Below are 24,793 nucleotides of genomic sequence, written 5' to 3'. Positions count from 1 at the left end.
ATACCAGCTGTTAAAAATGTAACACTTATGTACTGTATTAACTTACGATCTTTTGTTAGGACAAATAAACAGATATAATATTTTTATACTCTTTATTACAATTGAATCTTATATAAAAACATTCCCGCCAGCATACACACTGAGGAATTTCCGCACTATACAAGCCGTTCCCAAAACAGCTGCTTTCTGTAACTACTATGAAGCTAGAGCTTCTTAAGATAATGCTCGAAGTCCTTTGCTATAAGACCTTTTACCGAAGCGATTATTGGAAAAATTATTGTTGAATCAACATCCCACAAGTCAGTAGCCTTGTATGCTATTCCAGGGGCAAGTTTCCTTTTCTCCTCTAAGACTAAATGCCTTCACCGTATTAAAATGACATGTATTTTTTCAGATTGGTGTTCTGTCATTCGTTTCCACAGCTGGTTGTGAATCTGGAACTCCCGCTGGCTCCACCAGAGTCACTTCATACTACAACTGGATCCGGGCTCGTCTAGTTTAAATTATCTTTGTAATTGATAAACAAAGTTTCAATAGTAATTGATGTTTTTTAAATTGCATTTTCATTCTCTCCACAGCATGTAACTATATTACTTCAGCCGAAAGACGTCTACTGCTGGACAAAGTCCCCTCCAAAGATCTCCACGACAATCGGTCCTGCTCTGCTCTCATCCAACCTATTACGGTGATCTTGACCAGATTATCGGTGTAACTTGTGGGAAACTTGCCAACACGGCGTCCTTCAGTACATGGTCGCCATTCGAGGTCTTAACTGCTGCAACGCGCATCTGTCCATAGAACTATGTGCCCTGCCTACTGCAACTTCAGTTTCTCAATCATCCAGGCTATGTCGGTGATTTTGGTTCTGCTACGGATCTCCTCATTTCTGATTAGATTTCGCAGGGAAACTCCGAGCTTAACCTCTCCATTGTCCTATGAGCAAATATCGCTACCATTAAAATTATATTTTAATAAAAATATATATGGGCCATCATTTTTCACTATAAGATTCTTAATTTATTTGTTCGACAAGTATCAGCGATTACTAAAACAATTCAGATAAACATGTTTTTCGTTCATTACAAGAGAAAGAAAATTTTGTCAATTCAAGAGCTGATAATGATAATTCCACTGTTATTTTAGATAAAACTGTGAACAAAATTTTTTAACTTAATCATACTTAACGACGATTTCGAATGACCGTTAATAGAAATCATCAAATATACTAATTACATTAAAATTAATTTATTATTAAAATAATTATTTCTTCGATGCTCAACAATGAACAGCGTTTCTAAGTAAGATGCTAAGTCGAAGGAGTGACCATAAGACAAGCCCAGTCCCAAAAATTGTGAAAAGTGAGTAAGGTAACACTCTCTCCTTTTTTAATTAATTTGCATGGTGACTCGTCCCAAATCATCTGTTAAACGCGGGTGTAAAGGAAAATTAGATAAGGATTACGATACAATGAAGTTGTGACAATTGAGAAAGGAATGCTGAAATAGTTTGAACACGTCGAGCGAATGAGTGAAGAAATAATGACAAATCACATATATAAAGCAAGTGTGTGTGGGCAAGTCGCGGAAGACTTCGTAGAACATTCATCGACCAAATTGGGGACATTTTGAAAAACGGTAGGTCCGAAGCACCCGCAACCGGCGAGCATGTATGAAAAGAGTATTGAGTGTAGGAAGGGCGTGAGGTTTGTAAGGATAGAAGCTAGTGGCATTCTGTTGCCTCTAAGTAACATTCCAAGTATTCGGAGCAACAACGCATACAACAGCATAATGGACTCTAATGACGGGAAGCGAAGATCATCCATCAAATCCCAAAAAAAATCCAAAGGGATCGATTTTAAGGAAATAAATGCGTTTTCAGTTTTATTCTTTTTTAACATTTACATTATAATTAAAATGAATATGTAATATAAAAAAAATAACGTATCAAAGTATTTAATTCTTTTATTTTATTCTTCTTAAATTACATGGCAACAAGACTTAAACTTTAATACACATTAAATTCAAATTCAGGTCAATAATAGTCAAGCACGTATCTCAACCCGCAATGGTTCCGTACGTAGTTGTCTTAACGTTCGCCTACATGAGAGACGCCGAGAGCCAAGCCGAGGGAACCCTAATATCCTCTCAACTTTCACTGGCATCTCTCTTCTGAAACAAACAAGAAGGCAGTTTCGTATTGTCATCTATAACTTTACTTTAATAGAAAAGTATAACTGAATTGCGTGTACTTTGATAATTATTAGCGTATCATTAACCCACCCAAATGGTCGCTTTACCAGTGCGAGCAGTGAGAAGGGTTACCATTTAGCCCCGATTTCATCACTGAAGAAGCACGTAATTAGAACACTTTGAAATAAGCTTACGTCTGTATACGTGTTAACAGATTCAATTCTGATTTCACCAACACATACTAAACGCGTTAAAATGCTGACCGCCGAATTTTGGACGTTCAACATATTTGATCGCGTTCAACATCTGTCACTGTCGTAGTAGAAACTGACATTTAACAATTTTGATTTTGTTCATACTTATCGATGACAGTTTTGGCAGTTTCTTACGACATTTAAACTCAGTTTACGTCAACAGTTATTGGTTAAATCGCTTTGTGTTTAATCGAGATCAAAAGCTGACATTTGAACTCGTTTAAGTAAAACTGAGTTTATTAATTTGAAAAGTCCTGACAGAAAGTTGTCGACCTGTATAGCCGAGTGGTTAGCGATCCTACCTACTAAGCTAGAGGTCCCGGGTTCGAATCCCGGTAGGTGCAAGTATTTATATGATGAATATGGATGTTTGTTTCTAAGTCATGGATGTTTAAATGTATTTATGTATGTTTATATGAATTTATGTATGTTTAAGTAAGTATATTGTATTAAATATATCATTGTCTTGTAACCCATAACACAGACTATATATGCTTAACTTGGGACAAGATAATTTGTGTAAAAAGTGTGTCAATATTAAAAAAAAAAAAAGAAAGTCTGACATTTCGATATAAGTCCGAACTTTTGCGCTGATTATAACCACCATTCATAACATGAAGAATAGTTACCTGAAGAAGATATGGTGTTCCACACTGCAGCGCCACAGTCGCTTGCTCGCCCGGGTAGAGTGCAGTTTGAAGCTCAGATATGTCTCGAACTCATCAAACTCACTAGCTCTTAGTCGGAGAGTGTATGTGCGTTTGTTGTAGCTGATTTTTAATATCTTCGTCCATGGAAATCGATTCATTATTATACTGAAATGGAGTGGTAATACATCAATATATATAAATCAGCCCTTATTAACTTAGAGGATAGACCCTCTACCTTCATAGAATAATAAACATAGGTACGTAAGATATATTAATTATATGAAAACAATGGCGCTGAACGGGGCACATCCCTTGAGGTACAGAGAAATGGAGTAAATCCATCACAAATTGGTATCCCGGAAAAAATACTGGTCCCTAAAGATGATTATGAAATCGAAAGACCTAAGCATGACATTAAAAAGGAATGTGGTTGCGAAACATGGCCATTTACCAAATCTCTGAGGCAGATAAGCCAAACTTCAAAGGCCAATGTCAGGCTCGAAAAGAAAGGATAGAATGAGAAACATTGTTCTCCGTACAAAAACGAAACCCACCGATATACTAGAAAAATAAAATCACAGAAATGGAGTCGGGTAGGATACATGAGGCGAGACACAAACGGAAAATGGAGCCAGGCAGTGATGGAATGGTATCCATGGGATGGCAAGCGAAACAGAGGTAGGCAGTTTACCAGATGAGAGGATGAAATAAAGTAACAGCGGGTCCGACCTGGAAGAGAGTCACGCAAGACAGGAAGCAATGGAAATCTTTAGAGGAGGCCTATACCAAGACGCATGCCGAAATTAGGGATATTTTGTAAATTTGATTTAAAAATTATTGTATGGTTTTGGAATAAAAGTGCTTTTATTATTATAAAGTGGTTTGAAATTCTTAAACCAATGAATTTACCTGTCTCTTAAAATCGTAATCCCTGACGCAGAGACAGCTAATATGATATCTATATCCTCACTGTCTTTCGCTTTGTGTACCTCGGCACCATACATCGGTAGTTTCGTCGCGTTCTCCAAGTAGTTTATTTCAGCATCCGCCGGTGTTTGACCGCTGGAATTAAATTTTGTTCATTATACGTATTTAGTAATTTAGTAGTATTCAGTAGTCCTTTACACAGGATACCGGCTAGATTATGGGTACTACAACGGCGCCTATTTCTGCCGTGAAGCAGTAATGAGTAAGCATTATTGTGTTTCGGTCTGAAGGGCGCCGCAGCTATTGAAATTACGGCAAATGAGACATTTTATGTGTCAAGGTGACGAGCGCAGTTGTAGACTGTAGTCCCGCTCAGAATTTTTGGGTTTGTCAATAATCTTGAGCGGCACGGCATTGTAATGGGCAGGGCGTATCAATTACCATCAGCTGAACGCCCTTCTCGTCTCGTCCTTTATTTTCATAAAAAAACAACACATTGAAAGACACAAAAACATGTTCAAAATGGTAGTAAGGTCCTATACCTATGCTTTCTGTACAACTGGTCAATATTGTCTTCCGTGGTGTCTGTGACAGCATGTAGTGGAATCGCATGATGCTGAGACAGAGTAGCCACGGACACCCGACTCTGCCTGTCTCCCAGTTCAGCTTGAAGCACATACGAAGCCAGCAGAGCATAGGTTATCGGTGAACACGACAGACGACCTATAATAATATACTTATAATAATGATAATCTTCATAATAGAAAAATCTTTTTATCAAACAAAAATATATTTTATTAGGATTACATGGATACATTAAGTTCAATCCAGTTGGAAAATTACTTAATTTAGAATTTATTATTTATTTCGTTTCGCTGGCTTTTGTATAGGTAGGTAGGTATATGAAATACTTAGTTTCATTCAAGTTTCTCCCTGTTATTTGATCATACTTCTCCACGCCTTTGTGTACGTCTATGTGCTGTTAGTCTAGCATTTGTATAAGTTTTCGATTCGAACAACGTTTCAATAATCATAATAAGTTATTATTGAAAAAAAATCCACAATAATTGTTTGTAAAATGTCCTTAATAAATTATGTTAGTATAATTATAACTTAACAGGCACATGAAGTCGCAAATTATTTTTTTTCCTCTATCGCCTTTATAATCATGTCATCGTAATGACTAGCAATGGTTTGCAGAATGATGTTAAGGCTACCCCGCAACCTCTTCAGCAATGACGCGGTTCTTTTGAGTTGGATGGCATGGAAGCCCTCGCCTACCCTAGTCTACCCTCGCATCCGCATCATTGCCGAATCACTGCAAAAGCTGGGCAGCCCTAAAATCAACCTTAAACCAATGTTGTTCTGAATGCAAAAGGCACTAAGCGTTCTTTGAGTATATCTGACCCAGACGCTGCTCGTATAGAAGGTTAATGATTTGTGGTTTATTTCTTATTGAAAATCTAAATCAGCAGCGTTTTTTAAAGGTCGGGTTTTGTGAGCTAAGAACTCTAAGAATTGTAATGAAGGAAAAGCGGTGTCGTCATCAGGTAGGCATCAATTGCTAAGCGGGTTAATGACTGTTAATGCCTGTTTCAAAATAAGAAAATATATTTTTAGAGCAAGATTCTAATGCGCTACAAGATCATCCATGTATAGACTAAAATAAAAACTAAATAAACATATAAAAAAAAAATTAATGTGCACCTTCTATAATATCTCTTCTAACAGCCAAACTAAGCTGATATCTGGAGACGTCATCCTGCAGTTCAGAAGGTTCCGGCGGATAGAACTTTACAGCTAGTCGGACGTCCCAAGGTTCGTCTAAAAAAAATTTACAGATACTATAATATATTTTTATGAATGCAATAACTTTTGGTTTTAGAAGCTAAGCAAGAAGATAAGTATTTGTAACGTTCGAAACTCACTTCTAAAAGTCTTTGATAGACGTCGGTCCAAGTCAATCCAAACTCTTGGATCTCCGCGTTGAGTGTGAAGGAGTCCGAAGTAATCTTTTTCCAATATATCCAGGCTTTCACATACGCTGTCTACGAGATCAGCACCACGTGATTTGCGCTGTGATGGGCATAATTATTAAAGAATCAAAGAATAATATTGAGTGGTTTTAATAATTAATATATGATGAAAGTATTACAAACAATGCAAACAGTAGGGCATTACATGGAGGTTCCCTAAAAATAGAAGAGATATTGTTAATCTCTCTATAGAACAAGTAATTGAGATAGCTTGTTAGAACTAGAGCAATTTATTATTATAAGTGTAAACCGCCCCCCCCCTCCCCCCACAATTCCAACATAGAATGGAGGAGGTACTATCAAAATTTAGCAAAACCAGCAAGTCAATTATAGTGTGTGGAGATTTTACTATAAACTTGCTCGAACCTTCGGCCAATTGTACAAGCCTTAAAAATTTTATTTCAAAGTTTTAATTTGTTCAATGTATTTTGGGAACCTACTAGAATCACTTCTACAACAGCAACCTGTTTACATAATATTTTTACAAATGTTACTGTTACTAGTAAACTCATAATTCATAATCTTCAGTCCGACCATAGTGGGCAACTTATAAAAGTAAATACAAGATTGGACAATGTCAGACCAAAAAAGTTGACGATTATACCAGTTACCAGCCGTCTTGAGAGATTTAGAAATAATTTGGTAAATACGATACCATTTTTACACTGTGGTGAAACTGCTAATTTTCACTATAACTTAGTCTCCAATTCCTTCTGTGAGGAATTTGACAGGATTTTTACTCCAGTAACGGTGACAGTAAACAACAAACATTGTTTTAATGATTGGGCAACAATGGGTATCCACAAAAGTCGTAAACGCTTATATGACCTTTATTATGAGAAACATTACAATAATAGTGAAGAATTTAAAATATATGTAAAAAAATACTTCAAGCTCTTTAAAGTAGTTTGTGATGAAGCGACAACACGTTTCATTGCAGATAAAATTAAAAACAGTAATAATAAAGTAAATGCGACTTGGAGTGTAATTAACAATGAAACTGGTAGATCGAATTGCCGTAACACCTCTATCTGTTTAAATATTAATAATCGCGTTATAAATTCGGAAATAGAAATTGCAAATGAATTTGATAAATACTTCTCCGAAATTCCGATTGTCACGACCAAAGACCTTAACTCTTCACCAAAAGCAGCACATGATATGCTTAAATTACACGTACCAGTAACTACCACCACTAATTTGAAATTTAAGTATGTTACAGGTAGCGATATAATAAAAATCTTTAAATTAATTAACCTAAAAATACAAAAAGACCTATAGGGCCATTCGACTAATATTGTAAAATACATAATAATTACATATTTAATGAATGCATAGATGAGGGTGTGTTCCCTGACCTGATGAAATACAGCAAAGTTATACCTTTGTTTAAATCGGGCAGTTCTTTTGACCCTGCTAATTTCAGACCTATTTCTGTGCTGCCTGTTTTTAGTAAAATTTTTGAAAAACTTTTGCTTCAGCAGCTACAAATGCATTTTTGTAAATTAATGAACAAAAATCAATTTGGTTTCACTAGTGGCTTATCAACAATTAATGCGGGTACTAGACTCATTGAGCACATCTTTGATGCCTGGGAAGAGTCACAGGATGCATTGGCCGTTTTGTGTGATTTGTCCAAAGCATTTGACTGCGTCCACCATGAAACTTTACTCCTAAAACTAAAGCATTATGGAGTGAAAAATAGAGCCCTAAATCTGTTAAAATCATATTTAAGCGAAAGAGTTCAGATAGTCGATGTAAATGGCAAACGGTCTTCGGGTAAACCTGTGGGAATAGGTGTTCCACAGAGTTCTATTCTCGGTCCTTTCTTGTTTCTTATATATATTAACGATCTACCGTTTGTGGTAGATGATAGCCATGAGATTGTATTGTTTGCTGATGATACTTCATTTATTTTTAAAGTGAAGCGACGTGCAGATATTGATGACGAGGTAAACAATGCACTCTCAAAGATAGTGCGTTGGTTTGAGACGAATTATCTGCACTAAAACAAAGTGTACGGTTCGTTACACCAAACACAGCGGAGGTACAAACCAACGTACTTATAAATGACCAGAGATTGGAACTTGTGGAAACTACGGTCTTCTTGGGTATCACGTTAGATAAAAAGCTGCAGTTGCCCATCTAGCAGATAGACTCAGCTCGGCGGCATATGCAGTTAGAAAGATTAGAGAGTACACGAATGTTGCGATCACAAGATTAGTGTACTTCAGTTATTTTCACAGCATCATGACGTACGGTATTTTACTATGGGGTCATGCTGCTGACATTGATATAGTGTTTGCTCTGCAAAAGAGAGCTGTTCGTGCTATATAACAGCTTCGTTATAGACAGTCTCTCAAAGAAAAAATTAAAGAAATAAATATTATGACTGTTCATTCTCAGTACATTTATGAAAATTTTATATACGTTCACAAAAATCGTCACCTTTTTGCTCTTAATAGTGATTTTCATTATTATAACACTGAAATAAGGGATTGCTTGTAACTAATTCTAGTAGGCTTCATAAGATACATAATAGCTTTAAGGGTAAATGTATACACTTCTATAATAAAGTCCCAGCCACTGTTCAGGCATTATCTATAAAAAAAATGGCTCTGTCATAGATCCTATTACTCCACTGCTGAATATCTAAATGACCGGACAGCCTGGGACTAGATTGTGATTATTTTATAGCGATACAAATGATTGTACAATATTGTATATTTTTATTGAATCTTGAAAGAGCGTAAAAAAAAGAATGCTGGGAGAGTTTCTTGCGCCGCTTCTTCTCTCTCAAAGCGCCATTTGTTTCCGAAGCGGTAGTAGTATTTAGTAGTTATTAGAAATGACATCAAAAATAATTCTAAAGGAATCAATTTAGAGAAAATAAATGCCTTTAATGACCCAAATTAGAAAAAAATTATATATTTGTAAAGACAAAAATTAAAGAGGGTCTTATTGCAACATAAGTCACAAATTCACTTTGATATCAATTTTTCGCGACCAAGAAAGGACAAAATATGTTGACAGCAAAATTGCCTTATTTCTGTTTTCAATCAATGCTGACATGGAGACAAAATAAACTTGTGAAAAATATTTACTGTGTTAGAGTAAATCAGTAAGATGGCGCTTCTGACGTTCTTGAATATTATATGATTTAAAATAAATATAAGTCTATACTTATAATAAATCTGCAGAGATCAAATTTCTGTACAAAGAAAAACAATTATCAAAAGCGTGTCAGGGCGATGTAAGAAGAGAAATAGAACAATTCCCGATTTTATTGGAATTTCTAATTTCTCTGTCTGTTTGTCTGTTTGTACGGGCTAATCTCTGAAACTATTGGACCGATTTAATTGAAATTTTGCATGATGATACTTTACATCCGCGGTCAACATCTTAGATACTTTTCATCCCATAAAATTAAAGAGTTCCCGTGAGACAGTTAAAAACCTCTACTTACTAAAATAGCGTAGTACACAACAACGGATGCACATTATTTTATAAAATTTGGCATCTTATATTGCATAGTAAACCATTACTTATGCACAATATAATAAAATTTGGCATTTTGATAATATATTGCCGGTCAACATCTTGGATACCTTTAACCCTGGAAAACTAGCGAGTGAGAAAAATGAAATAGGTACTTTAGTTTATTTTATAGCTTAGTACACAACAACTGCTTCACCTAATTTAGTAAAATTTGTCAACCTTATATTGCCGGTAAAGCGATGAGTAAGTATTATAAAATTCAAAAATCCCATAAAAGCGACGGGGTTCCCGCGAGAAAGTAGAAGATTACAAAAATAGCCCAGCATAGAATCATTGATATTCAATTGTGTGTGACGGACATCATTTCCATCTGAGGCAAAAAGTGAGAATGACAGGTCATTTAGGTCAGACATAATATATAGGTACATCGATTCATACTAAACTTAATCTTACAACCCTGTGAAAATCTCAGCCCTACCTTCTGGCTTTCCAAAGAAGTATCGTATTATAAATACGAAAGTTGGATGAATGTATGGATGTCTGGATGTATGGACCTGTGAAAACCTCAGCCCTACCTTCTGGCTTTCTAAAGAAGTATCTACTAATATTAAAAATACGAAAGTTTGTAAGAATGTATGCATGTCTAGATGTCTGGTCCTGTGAAAATCTCAGCCCTACCTTCTGGCTTTCCAAAAAAGTATCTGCTAATATTATAAATACGAAAGTTTGTAAGAATGTATAGATGTCTGGATGTATGGAACTGTAAAAATCTCAGCCGTACCTTCTGGCTTTCGAAAGAAGCATCCACTAATACATACTATAAATACGAAAGTTTGTTAGAATGTAGGTATGTACATCTGGATGTATGGATGTAGGTTTGTTGTTTCACACGAAATCTACTAAATGGATTTAATTGAAACTTTACAATAATAGAGCTTACGTATCAGAATCATACTTACATAACATATATGTAAAGAAGGTAATCTCTGTCTTTACTATATTATTTGAACACATATCTGAATAGTTATGACGATAAACAACCGAGTGCGCGATATTGTGGTGCGGTCTGGTGGCAGGCGGTGGGACGGGCTTGCGGGCGACCGGACGGCTGCGGGTGGAGGGGTTATTAATTTTAAACGCCTGCAGTTCCTATTAATTTGCATTTTCAATGACTATCAACAACAAAAAATAACAATTAAGTTATTGTAACACTGTAAGTTTTCCAAATAAAAATAAAGTACATTTGGGCATGCCATGTTTTTCCTAAATCTACGTGACTTGCTCAGGCGTATTTAAATCTCAAAATCTGCATGTTTATGATGACTGAAATAAATCATTTTTGATAATTCAGGAGAACATATATTGCAGTAACTAACTTTAACTTTTGCATTACTATCAATCATCATATACATACATCCGACCTATTTATCTATACAAACTATAGCGTTTATTATACCTATTGGTGAAATCATCATAAAAATTCTTAGTACAAATTAACATACATTACACAATATAGTCGTTCGAACACTTATATCTGGAGAACGATTTTCATGATTTTTAATTTGTTGGATTTGCCTCCGTCCCGAATCGCAGAATAATATAAAATCATTGAAAAATTAACGAAAAAAGAAAATACTTTCTTTCATTTAAAATCACTACGACAGTTTTTTCGAGGATAATCTTTTATTAAGGAAAAGGAGGACTAAAAAGCGTACAGGCCACTTGGTGTTAAGTGATCACCGCTGTCCAGAATGTTCTCTTGCAACACCAGAGGAATGACAAGAGCATTGCCGGCATATACCGCTGGATCTACTAATTCGATTTAGAAAATTCTGTTACGAATAGATATTCAAATTTTTATGAGTGAGAATGAGATGTATACACTCAGCAGCACAATTAACCGCCCACCTTGATTTTTTATGAATGAATGAATGAAAACTTTATTAATAACAAACACAAACCACACAGAATAATACAACTAAAAAAGACTTAGAGGTAAAAAAATAATAATTAAAAACTTATACTTAGCATAAAAATATACAAATGATAAAAAAAAAATGAAACAAATGTATGCATAATATTATAGTGATTATCTTAATTTAAAAGTACTGTGTAGCAGTCATTGTTATCAAAAGGAACTGACTCAGCGTCATGCTGCATTGGAATAATACCAACACAGCGCTGATTTTCAGCAGCCCCCAGGTGACCCATTGAGTAACTATTAATGTTAAAAAATAAATTTAGTTTTATTAAAGGTTCCATCATATTATTTTTAAAGATGATAATTTGAAATTAGCTTCTACTTGTTCAGAATATTACATAAATATACATACATACATAAATATTAAAATAACAGCAATTTTAGAAATATTTGCAGAAACAAACTAAAACTTCGATCCCATTATGTATTATTAATAAGATAAATCTTATAATGTAGGACTTATGCACATAATTTGTAAGCAGATACTTAATAATTTAAATAGACGTAAGGATGAGATTTTTAACTTTTTTCTGGAAAGTTCCAACAGTCTTCAGATTGCGAAACGGTGGTGGTATATCATTCCAGCACTTGGTGGCACTGTACCTAAAACTTCCTCTAAAAGAGGCGGAATGATGGAGTGGGACTGACAGGACATTGAATGCGAACCTTGTTTCAAAATTTAACTGGCTGCGCTGACCTAGCCATTCCAATTTACTATATAAATATTTTGGCGTTTTTGTCTTAATAATACCAAAAAGAAGCGTGGCTAAATGAAGTCGTCTACGAGCATCCATATTTAAAATATTTGCTTCTTTGAGGTATGGAGAAATGTGTTGTCGGGCCGGTATGTCCCAGCAAAAACGAGCACATGCATTTTGTACTCTTTGTATTGACTTTCTTGTTCTGCCAAGCAGCCTCGGACCATACACTGTATCGGTATAGTTAAACTTGGATAGAACAAGAGCCTCACAAAGACGTATGCGCAATTCTGTGGTTATAAATGGTCTAATTTGGTACAAAACTTTTAATCTATAAAAACTGTTGGAAATGACTTTATTTATATGCTTCTCAAATCTTAAAGATTCATCCATTATCAACCCAAGATTGCGAACTTCTTGTACGCGTTCGATATCCTTATCATTAATGAGTAGTCTTACATTGAATTCATTAATTAACTCTAAGCCGTTACAATTGCCGAAGATCATAAATTTTGTTTTATTCGGGTTTAAAATCAGTGAGTTTTTTTCAGACCACATGAATATTTCATGAAGATCAGCATTTATAATATCTATTGCCTGTTGGGCTTCGTGTGGCGAAAAAGAAAAATATAGCTGTATATCATCAGCGTAGATTTGATAATTGCAGTGTTTAATTTTTTTAATTATGTCTGCAATATATATAATAAAAATAAGAGGCCCTAAAATAGAGCCCTGAGGAACTCCCCTCGTTATAGTGTCACGTTCTGAAAATTTTGTGTTACCCTGCTCATCTATCACTGAGACCGTCTGTGTTCTATTAGTGAGATAGCTTTCAAACCACTTAATACTATTTTCACTAAAACCATAGTACGCTAGCTTGGAAAGTAGGAGATTTATATTTAAAGTTTCAAAAGCACGTGAAAAATCAAGAAGTATTAAAATTGTTACTTTTTTCTCCTCTTGCGCTGCCAAAATATTATCTACTACGTCAATGAGGGCCGTAGTTGTGCTTCGCTGTTTTCTGAAACCGGATTGGTGATCCGGTAGTATATTTTGAGCTTCTAAGTAACTCATCAATTGCTTATGCACAATTTTTTCTATAATTTTTGAAGGACAGGGAAGTATACTAATTGGTCTTAGGTCGGAAAAATTGCGTGGTAGGTCATTTTTTGGCAGAGGACGAATCAAGGCATGTCGCCAAAGGTCGGGAAAAGTATTAGTTTTGAAAGAAGTGTTAATAATGTGTGTTAGTATGGTTAAAGTCTGTGATAGCGTGAGGAGCAGCATGTCTAGGGAAATGTCATCAATACCAATAGCGTTCGACTTGAGCTCTTTTATAGCCATAAGAGTAGAATTTTCGTCAACAGTCATAAAGTCAAAAGTAGAGTTACCAAAACGGTGAAACTCAAAATACGTAAGGGTTGATAATGTTACTAGATTAGTTCCAGGGATATTCAAAAAGTGAGAATTAATTTTATTTGGATCATTTAAGTGGGGCGGTAATGGGTTGTGTTCTTTTGATTTTATGCGAATATTATGTTTTATGTGTTTCCACATTTTTTGAGGATTATTAATATTAGAGTTAATGTACGTATTGAAATACACTTGCTTTTCCCTATGCAAAGCCTGAGGAACATACCGTTTTAATTCCTTATAGAATTGTATATGTGACTCAAGTTTTGTTTGTTTTGCTAATTTTTGTGCATCATCACGACGTTTCATTATTAATTTAATGTTATAAGTAATCCATGGATATTGGGCTTCTTTAATATGTATATTTTTTTTTGGCGCGTAAAAATCGAACAAATTTATAATATAATATGTCAGCAAAGATACAATTTCATTTACATTAGTTAATAATAATAATTTTTTCCAGATAATATTGTTCAGCGAATAAATGAAATTAATTGAATCAATGTCTTTAATAGGTCTGCATACAATATGTTTAGGTTGTGTTTTATTTTTTGGTATATTTAATGTACACGTTATAAATGCGTGACTACTAAGTGACTCTATGTAGTCTACCCCTATACTCTCTAAACGAAACTTTACGATTTTGGTTAAAAAAAAATGTGGCCTTACTTGTGAATGTTATTTTATAACGTAGGTATATTGAAGTAAAATGAAAGATAATATTGTTTTTAATTATTACGTTTATTTATAATAAAGTCTGAAAAACACTTTGACCGTAAATTAACAAATGTGATGAAATGGCTTATAAATAAAAAATCTGCTGAATTAATGAATTCTAATAGTGCGTATTACCTCTAGCCCTCATGACTTCCATCAAACGGTTTGGCATGCTGTCGATGACATCTTTGATCTGTTGTTGTGGAATGTTCTGCCACTCCTCAATCACGGATTGTTTTAATACATCTATGTTGGTTGGAGCTGGTATGCGGCTTCGAACATGTCTTATTAAATTGTCCCATATGTGTTCAATAGGATTTAAATCTCGGCTCCGGGATGGCCATGTTAATTTTCGAATGCCGACGGTATCCACGTACGTAATGCCGCCCCATATCATGATAGAACCACCTTGGTAACCTACTGTTTCCACAACAGTACATGGTGCAAACCTTTCATTCTTGCGTCTGTATACACGCTGGCAACCGTCAGGACCGTGCAAGCATATTCTTGTCTCGTCAGTAAACATAACATTCTTCCATTGTTCCATATTCCATTCGGCGTGCTCTCGGGAAAAACGAAGTCTTTCTCTCCGGTGGCCTACGAGCGATTGTGGCACTCGAGATGGTCGAAAAGCTCCAAGGGCATTCTCTCCTAGTCTTCTTCTCACTGTTCTTTCACTCACTTCAACATTGCGAACCTCACGAAGTTGGTTTCGTGCCTCAACAGCTGTAGTGAACCGATTTCTTAGAACATTCGTCACAAGAAATCGGTCGTCACGAGCGGAGGTGCATTTTTTTCGGCCCTGTCCTGGTCTTCGCTCATAAGAGCCAGTTTCCCGAAACCGTTTCACAGCATCCCTTAAGGTGGTACGTGCGACACCAAGCTTCCGCGCCACGTAACGCTGACTAAACCCTTCGTCGATAAGAGCGACGGCTCTCGCCACTGAATTAGCATCAAAAGGCATGTTTGTGATGTCCAAACAAGCTTTAAGTTACGAAACCAAAACAAACTCAAATTGTTTACTTTTAATGCCACTGAAGCAATGTAAGCAGTGTGGCAACGATAACGATAATGAGACTAAGTTCGATATTTGTCCTATTCACAACTTATGCGTAAAAAAAACAAAGTTAAGTGGGTAGTTTGTAATTTTTTCGTCACTACATTTCTTTCACACTTGACTTATTTATGCCCAATAACTTACAACTGCGATAACATCAAAATTTGCCACTTTAAAAGGGCGGGCGGTTAATTGTGCCGCTGAGTGTATATACTAGCTGACCCAGCAAACGTTGTATTGCCGATATTAAAATCGCGATACAAAAGTAACTGTTGACCGTAGATGGGTGAAAAAAAATGTAAAAAAAAATTTCGTGTGGACCAAAAAAAATGTTGTCCGATTCTCAGACCTACCCAATATGCACTCAAAATTTCATGAGAATCGGTTAAGCCGTTTCGGAGGAGTTCAATGTTTAACACCATGACACGAGAATTTTATATCTAGAGAGATATATTATATATTAACCCAAATAATGAAAATACTTTTTAAAAAAGTGTTTAAAAAACCGACGAACCTTAAAGATAAATTACAATTAATAAAATACAATAAATAAGTAAATTAAAAAACATTATAGGAAGCTGTAGCTAAATTATACGATAAAATAAATCTTAGATAATTTATACGTCTCGATAGAAACTCTTGCTGGCAACCGATAAAAACAACCCAGATTTCTTAATTGTGCGTGAAAAGCTACCTGTGACGCTCAGAACTTGTATGTCACTTTCTTTTAGTGTGCGCATTGCTCAAAATAGAGGTTTACAGGTCAACTTTATTTTTTCGACAGATTCACAGCTGTCACAGTCTTGCCCTTCTGGCATTCTTGAATGTTATGTTTTAAAACACCTACCTAAATATAATATAAGTACTATAGATAGGTATATTGACAAACTTATATTGGAAGCTATAGCTCAATTATGTGATGAAATAAATACCTAAGTCCAAGACGTACATTGTTAAAAGGCCGTTATTATTGTGGTGTTGCTGGTCGCCTGTGATCACTTAACATCAGGTGATAAACGCATGTACGCTCATTTAAAATATTTTTTTTTATATGTAACATAGCAACAATTACATAATATTGTATTATTATGAGTTAGGTACTTCCCTACCTATCTTAAATGATAGTTAGAATTTTTAATTTACTTATTTTTTGACTAGTAACAATGGTGTTATTAATAAATGATTTCATTTGTTATCGTAGTTGGTTTTGCCCACATGACAACATCTGCTGTTACATTGGGAAACAGTAGCTAATACAATCAAGGTGTCTAAAATTATATTGACACGTCACACCCATTTTCTGCTCCTTGCATTGTGTAAACCTCTATTTGCAATTCTTATCTTATACTTACATCAAGATCGATGGTGATATGTTCTCCATCAAGCAGTTCTACCCTCACACGACCATTTCCACTTCTCTTTAGACCGACCATACTACTTTCCTCAGACGCCAGGCGGCGTTGACTTTCACGCATGTTTACTGTAAAGAAAATAATACTTAGTGCTAATTATATTCAACCACGTCGTAAGGCAGGGATCAGAATTGACCCGTTGAATTGATTGCTTAGCGAAGTTTAAAGGTCTCTCTCACTCCACCAAGAACAATAAATTGAACCTGATTTTCCTAATGATACGAACCTAAGTATATCACATCTGTTTAAAGTGACCGCTGCTCAAAAACTTTTTAACAAGGCCTCCTTGTTAGATGAAAGATTGTGTTATTTATAAATATTTAACAAACGCCTCTTCACTACTCAACATCTTTAAATAGTTATTATTTCATAACATGCTTCCTGTTGGTTTTGGCATAAACAATAAATTTGTATTCTAGATAGATTTTTACGAAAGAAATGTTTTTAACGATTTAAAAACTAGGCCTAGTTTTGATGCACTGACGACTGTTAACGAGCAATAACTCTATTCTAATAACCTTGTTAACATTATGTTGGGTCTCTGATAGAGTTTCATGTATATCTCCTTCATTGCTCTGAGAACCTAGTATGTTATTTTAAATCATATTTGTTTTCTAAACGCTATAAACGAGAAATTCTATCGCTACGGAGTTGCTATAGTGAGCGTAACTAGTGATAAAGAATAGTATTAAAATAACCGCGCGAAACAGGAACTTTCGGTGCTGGATGGCTCGATGAATGTGTCCTTTGATCTCAGAATAGATTCAGATTTCAAAAGGAATATTTTGACGCAAAAATCCATAAATTAAATGATTGAACTACCACGGCATCGGAAATGGCACCATTCCTAAAGAAACAAAACGGCACTTTATTATAGCTCCATTAAATATATCGCTGATTGCTTTCATATGCTCTTTTCATAGTAGATTAATAGATGTGAATTCTTCAACAATATAGTTGACTTCAATATAGTTGCCGATATTAATACAATCTATGTGCTGCAGAAGAGGGTTATTCGCGCTATTTATAACCTCGGCCATAAAGAATCATTAAGAGAAAAATTTTAAGAAATTAATATGTTGACTGTGGCTACTCAATATATTCTTGATAATGTTATATAAATATATATACATGGGCACCAGTTATCACCAGGAACAGACATAAATTTATAGTGTCTACGTCTCGGTTGAGTCCAGTTAGTTATTCTTTTGAAGGGTGATGTATGTGCTTTTACAACAAGATCCTAGGAAATGATCAAAACAAACGAAATTCAAAACAATTGTAAAAAAGCGTTTGTGTGGTAAAGTTTACTATAACACAAATTACTTTCTTAATGATACTACAATAGATTGGAATGGAGCGACCGCGCTCAGGCTTTTAAATAATAAGTTTAATTGTAGGATATTGCTTTGCTACCGTATTTTTTTTTGAAAAAAAAAAGAAGTCTGCTCAGTTTGTTGCGCCCGTTCTTCTCAGGTCTGAGGCATACTTTGTAAAATTGTGGTAGTTTTTGACTATCAATTAGTGATATCACATCATATTTTGAATAAAAATCTCTTTATTCAATGTGGCTCTATCTTTTTGTAAAAGAAAAACTGTATACAAATTAAATTGATAAAATAATAGCAAAGGCTCATTGGACGCTTTAAGTAGCCTGTGAAGATCTACAAAAAATTCATCTAATGGTCATCTTTTATGTAGGTACATCAATATTAAAAGGGTCACTGAGTGACCGCGTGAAAATAGAGTTTTCACCGCCCGGGGAACTGTTAACACCTGACAACTTCAATAGTTAGCTGACTAACTGACTAAGTTCAATAGTTAGCAAATATGTGAAATATATATATTAAAATATCAGGCGTTAGGTATCAAATACGGCCGGTGTCAGCTATCCAACCGTCTGTCTATCAAGATCCTGAATCTCGGACACGCGTGGAGGAATCGAGTTGAAATAAAAATATATATGTTTTTCGACCCTCTTAAAGGGGATCGAAATTAATAGGGTATTTTCGTTGACCTAGAACTATGAGATTTGGACATCAATACCGTTTTATATTACAAATATAGGGAAAAGTTTGAAAACTATACAATTATTATTAAAACATAAAGAAACAGGGTCTTTATGCAAGAAACGGCGGTCCAAATCTTGAATTAAGTTAACCTTGTTATGAGGCTTCATTGGCACAAGCTTAAACAGATTTTTATAATTTCGAGAGATTTCCTTCAAGATTCCCTTTAGAACTCTGGAGTGAGGGGTTTGTGTGTTTTATTTCCCCTTAGTCTTAAGGTTGCCTTAGCCTCTTCCTGTACAACCAGATCTAAAGGTCAAAGATTCAAGAGGTGTTCGAGCGCAAATGATGGAGTGGTTCTCATGCATCCAGTAGCCGCTACGGTCGCAAAGTGTTGTAGTCTCTAGAGTTTCGATTTAACTCTTGTCAGTTGTGTCCTAGTCCACCATACAAACGATCCGTCATTTGTGGAATAAGCAAAATCATTGCTACAATAGTTTAATGTAACTGTACTCAATAACTTTTGTATTAATTTACATTTTTTTTTTTTACGAGTAAGTACTCGTGTAAGACATTAACTATTTGACGTTTGAGTGTATTTGTTGTATCATTTTACATTTTACATATTATATTATATTGTAATTGAAATGATCTGTAAATTTTGATATAAAAGAGTGGCAATGAGTTTCTTGCTACTTCTTCTTCATTAGCTCAACCCTTTACGAAGTAGCGGTAGATTCAATAAGAATAATATTTTATTTCTTTTGACATTCATAAGTGTCATTTTCGTGACCTACTTGAATAAACTGATTTTGATTTGATTTGATTTGATTTGATTTAATATTCGCTACTCCATATAATTTACGTACACTTGAACTGGGCGGATTGCCAGAGCACTTGAAATTTTAGTGTTGGTTCAATGATGGAATTCGTAGGAATTATTTTGTTTGTTCAGCCAAGTTTACGATGCAATGCTTCTGTCGATTATGATAACAGTTATATTTTTAGTCTAACTTTGAAAAGTTCATTCCAGTACGTTCTATTCTATTAAAGAAATGAAATCTATTTACACAAGTAAATAAAATTACAATCTACTGTACTTAGAATAGGAATTTTGCTTGCCGCCATTTTGAAAGGAGTTTCACTGGCAGATAGCCTGTTATAAGGATTACAGATGGGTTACGGTTAAAAAATGAGATTTCATTTTGATGATATCATTTTAGAGAACATAATTTGATTACATAGTCAAATTACTCTGAAAACCTAAACAATTATAATATGTGAGCGAACCGAGGGCGGATTTTATACAAATTCGTGACAGTTTGTTATTTTTAAGTGATATACCTCACTTCTGGGCCTAATATACAAATTTAATGCGAATAAATATTTTTGAAAGGATTAAATTTAAAATAAGAATAAAATGTAACTTTTACGCAGAAACTAATGTAAAAACAAAGTTACAATTCCACGCGTCTTCCGTAAAGCGTTTTATTGAAATGTGTAACACTCGCGTTAACAAAAAAACGGTCAAATGAAATCAGTCATATTTGCACACGAAGGATTGCGTACCATCCTACAAGAAATAGCACTATGTACTCATTAAATACTCAAATAAATAATAAATTTAATGCCGCCCATTTTGGATTGTACCATCTTGGTTCTTTGTTATTTGTTAAGAAAAATGTTACGCGTTATTTTTCGGAAATCCATAATCTAATCTTATGTATAAAGTTTCGTGTCACAATGTTCCATCCCGTACTCCTCCGAAACGGCTTGACCGATTCTCATGAAATTTTGTGAGCATATTGAGTAGGTCTGAGAATCAGCCAACATTTATTTTTAATACCCCTAAGTAATAAGGGTTGTTCACCCTTAATTTTTTTTTTTTAATTTTTGGACGAAATTTTCACCCATCTACGATCAACAGTTACTTTTGTATCGCGATTTTAATATCGGCAATACAACGTTTGCTGGGTCAGCTAGTAATATTTAAAATTCTCGTGTCACGGTGTGCGGGACCGAACTCCTCCGAAACGGCTTGACCGATTCTCATGAAATTTTGAGTGCATATTGGGTAGGTCTGAGAATCGGACAACATCTATTTTTCATCCCCCTAAATGTTAAGGGTGGTCCACACGAAATTTTTTTTAATTTTTTTTTTAAATTTGTTTGATTATGAGTCAGCATTAAAAAATACATACAACTTCAAATTTTCACCCATCTACGATCAACAGTTACTTTTGTATCGCGATTTTAATATCGGCAATACAACGTTTGCTGGGTCAGCTAGTAATAGATAAATGTTATGAGTTATCCTAAGCTGCGTTAATTCCTCTCGATCCGGTGTTCGGCGTTTGAACATCTCCTGAGAACGCCCTGTATAAAGGCGAGATACGTGTCGAGTTAGGTGAACTCTGCGTGAAGCAGTTTTACTTTGACGTTTAACCCGGTCGTTCAGTCGGGGGTTCAGCGTGGACCGATTCCTCGGTGGAGAAAGCGTATAACACCTAACCCCGACTAACTTGCATATCATAGGTGCATTCTGCACGTATTACTACAAATCTTAGCGAAATCAACACTTAAGAAGCCTAAAAGCATTTACAGATAACGCGCGATTGAATTAGAGTTCAGGAATGCGATAGTGATGTGACCTCAATATAATTGATGACCATAATCGTGTCATATAATGAGTATGTCGATAAATTTAAACAATGCTTTAAGTTTACAATTTTAATATAATAGTTAAATCTCAATTTTTGTACTGCCTTTCTTCAAGATACATGTCTAAAACATTTTTTTCTATTTGTCATGTTTGGCGATCAATAAAAATTCGTTTTTGTTTTGGAACGCGAAGGAACCAGATGGGTTCGCGATAACACGGTAAGCGTACGATAATTGTCATCGAGGGCACAGCTCTACATAACAGACGCGCGAGGCGAGGCGTGCGGACAGCGGGCGGTTTGTTTTTTGTTGTCAAAATAAAATAAAAGCAAATTTGTTGGTAAAAGGTTGTAGATATAAGTTTCATGATACCTTATTAGATATGGTACATTATATTAGGTAGCAGGTCTATCTCACTCCGCGTGTAGGTATTGTAAGTACGCACGGCGGCCTCTAAAGAGTGGCCAGCCAGTAGGAACCCACGACAGTGATACACGAGCTTTCTCCGTCACCTACTTTTTTACCATTAAAGCTGCCTATTTTTTTCCTATACAAAGTAGGTTTGACTAAGTCGTGGCCTTCCAACGCATACATTACAATGTGCAAATAATGTAGGTTTGACAACCAAATAATATTGATTTAAAATTACGATTACATACCTATTTTTATTATAGAATACACTAAGCTATTTTTATGAGATGACCTTATACTAGGTAGGTACAGTTTGTGGTAAAGAAGACAACCCTAATGTCGTCAGAAGAGGTAAGAGTCACGCGATAGAAAGTGAATAAAAATTTAAGTTAATTGTGCTGTGCGATCTGAATTACGCCTTATTTTATGGCGGCAAGAGTCCTATTTCTTTAAATGATTTTAAGAAGTGATACTTCTGTACCTTGTAGGTACTGTTAGATATTCTTAAGGCCTAAATTGTTAAATACTTCTATTAATTGGATTAAAGAAATTTAAATTTGTTTTTCACAACGCCCGGACGTACGAAGTGAAGTCTTAGTATTAGGGTTACCCTTGGTTACCTGAAAATCTAAAAAAAATATGTCAAATATTCGGAAATGACATGAAAGTTAATTATTTAGCAGCCTTAATGAGATGGAATGAAATGTATTCCTAATATTGTATGACCGACTGGAAACCTCAAAACTGCCAGTATTTACAATTCGATGAGGTTTCAAAGCCTTGGCGCATGACGCGAGGCCACGTTCTACGATCCATAAATAAGGAAAACAGGTATCATTCAGTTTTTTCTTTTTTGTAATACCTATCTACTTCCATTTTGCTAAGTTACGAACTGAATCTGACACCGTGCCTTTGTGTTCTGTTCAACTGATATTAAGCTGCCATTAGTGCTAAATGTGACGTCATATTTCTCAGAAAGTATAGGCGTTCCCGACACAATATTAATAATTGTGACGAGCTCGGCAAAGATCACTTGATACGGCCAGTGCACTAAATTGGATAACAAAAAGAAAACATACCTACCTTTTTTAATTTTTTCATTACTAGGTAACTATTCGTATTTTGTTGGATAGGCAGATCCTCTTAGCTCAGAAGGAAAAGAGAAAAGATTAATTGATTTTATACCTAGTAGACTCAAAAACTTATCGTGACTATAAAAACATAAGTAGATAATTACCTAGTTAGTAAAGAGTTATTAGCTACTCATTTAAATGTAAACATTCCTAATTATACTTTTCATTTTCGGTTCCTGGCTATGGTATAGGTACTTACATATTATACATTATTATAATATTTATATCATTTCAATACTTCAAGAAAAACCATATAACTACATAAGTAAAGAGACAAAATGATGGTTAGATGCATGGGTAGCCATATCACGTATCACGTAAGGAATAATATTTAATTGTCTCTTCAATTTAAGAGGTTAATGACATGATACGGCTAATCAAGCAAGCTCTTGTAGTCTTGTGTAACATTGACTTTTAAGTTGCACAGTTATGCTTCATTAGAGATGAATTAATCAAAATAGAATAAATAGATTAATGTTGCTTGATAACTGCTTTCGCGGTATTTTTTTTTGTGTACCTACAGCTCAATATACATATCTAGGTACTTATTTTTAATACAAATTTTAGTAGGAAATTAAAAAGAAATTGTAGAATACCTCATGAGGTAATACATGTATTATAGATACGCCTATTGTATATTATATTAAAAAATCATAGCTAATATTAAGAAACCTTGTATACATAGAGCAGTAATGTAAATACATTACTATACAATATGGAATAAATTTATTATTATTTAATTGGAATTATTTTAATACTTCCGCCAACCTTTTTGTAAGTTATTTAAAAAATGCATCAATATTGAATATGCGCCGGGTGTTTGCGGTCAACGCCTTACAAACTTCAAACTTGTCGTGCAACTTTATAAAGTGTTAACTCACCACAAACACATCCAGTTGTAATTTAACACTAGTTACACATTAACGTTTTTTTTTCTATTTCCTATGACAAAGGCACTAATTTATTATTTTTTATTGTAATGCAACTCACTTCCCAGTTTTACTAAACTAGTGTTTGACTTTCAAGACTCTCGAAACACGAATGTCAGGGAATCGAGTTTCTCAAGAAAAGGTACAGTGGTAACGAAGTGTCAATTAATAGTGAACTCTAACTAAAGCGAATAGTGTTTAAAATAGATTTTTAGCCGCCATTGTCCAGTTAGGAATTTTAAAAGTTATATTGTTAAGACACCGCTATAGATTTGTTGTTCTTAAAATATAGACATACTACCTATTTAATAATAATAATTCTTCACATTGCTATAGGAAGTTTTAGTTTGCTTGAACTTATTTAGATTTTAGATACAATTTGTCGGACTACAATTGCAAATCAAAATTTGTTTCTATATGTGCAGGTATTCATGTTACGTATTATTTTTTTATCCTAGAAATATTAAAATATTATTACGACCTAGTCAAAGTATATGTAACAGTACAAGTACAGAAGACTCACTCCGCAAAACGAAATAAAGAAATAGGACTTGAAACGATACAGTAAGTTGTAGGTAATTCAGATCACCCAGCGCGATTATCCTACATTTTTATTCACCTGAAAGTGGCCTCTCTTTCTATCGCGTGACTCTTACCTTTTGTGACGACGTTAGGGCTGTTTTCTTTACCTAAAACGGTAGGTTTTTAACCTACCTAACCTAACTACAAATAAATAGGTATGTAATTGTTATTTTAAATCAATATACTTTCGTTGTCAAACTACATTAGTTGCATGTGTATGTTGGAAGACCACGACA

The 24,793-nt window shown here is 34.7% G+C and overlaps 1 protein-coding gene across 1 annotated transcript; it reads right to left on the bottom strand.

The window, feature by feature from the left end:
- Window positions 1–1,943: 1,943 nt before the first annotated feature.
- On the bottom strand, window positions 1,944–24,096 carry LOC126971006 (protein 4.1 homolog). Its single transcript, XM_050817176.1, has 8 exons — window positions 23,928–24,096; window positions 16,773–16,900; window positions 5,949–6,096; window positions 5,728–5,844; window positions 4,563–4,743; window positions 4,003–4,155; window positions 3,073–3,258; window positions 1,944–2,168 (listed from the first exon to the last, which is right to left on the bottom strand). Exons 2-8 carry the CDS (start codon window positions 16,893–16,895, stop codon window positions 2,042–2,044), a joined length of 1,035 nt encoding a protein of 344 aa, XP_050673133.1. The 5' UTR covers window positions 16,896–16,900; window positions 23,928–24,096; the 3' UTR covers window positions 1,944–2,041.
- Window positions 24,097–24,793: the final 697 nt, after the last annotated feature.

The sequence above is a fragment of the Leptidea sinapis genome, chromosome 22 (genome assembly GCF_905404315.1).
Source record: "Leptidea sinapis chromosome 22, ilLepSina1.1, whole genome shotgun sequence".
NCBI classification, from domain to species: domain Eukaryota; kingdom Metazoa; phylum Arthropoda; class Insecta; order Lepidoptera; family Pieridae; genus Leptidea; species Leptidea sinapis.
This window is presented reverse-complemented; position numbering and strand designations above follow the sequence as displayed.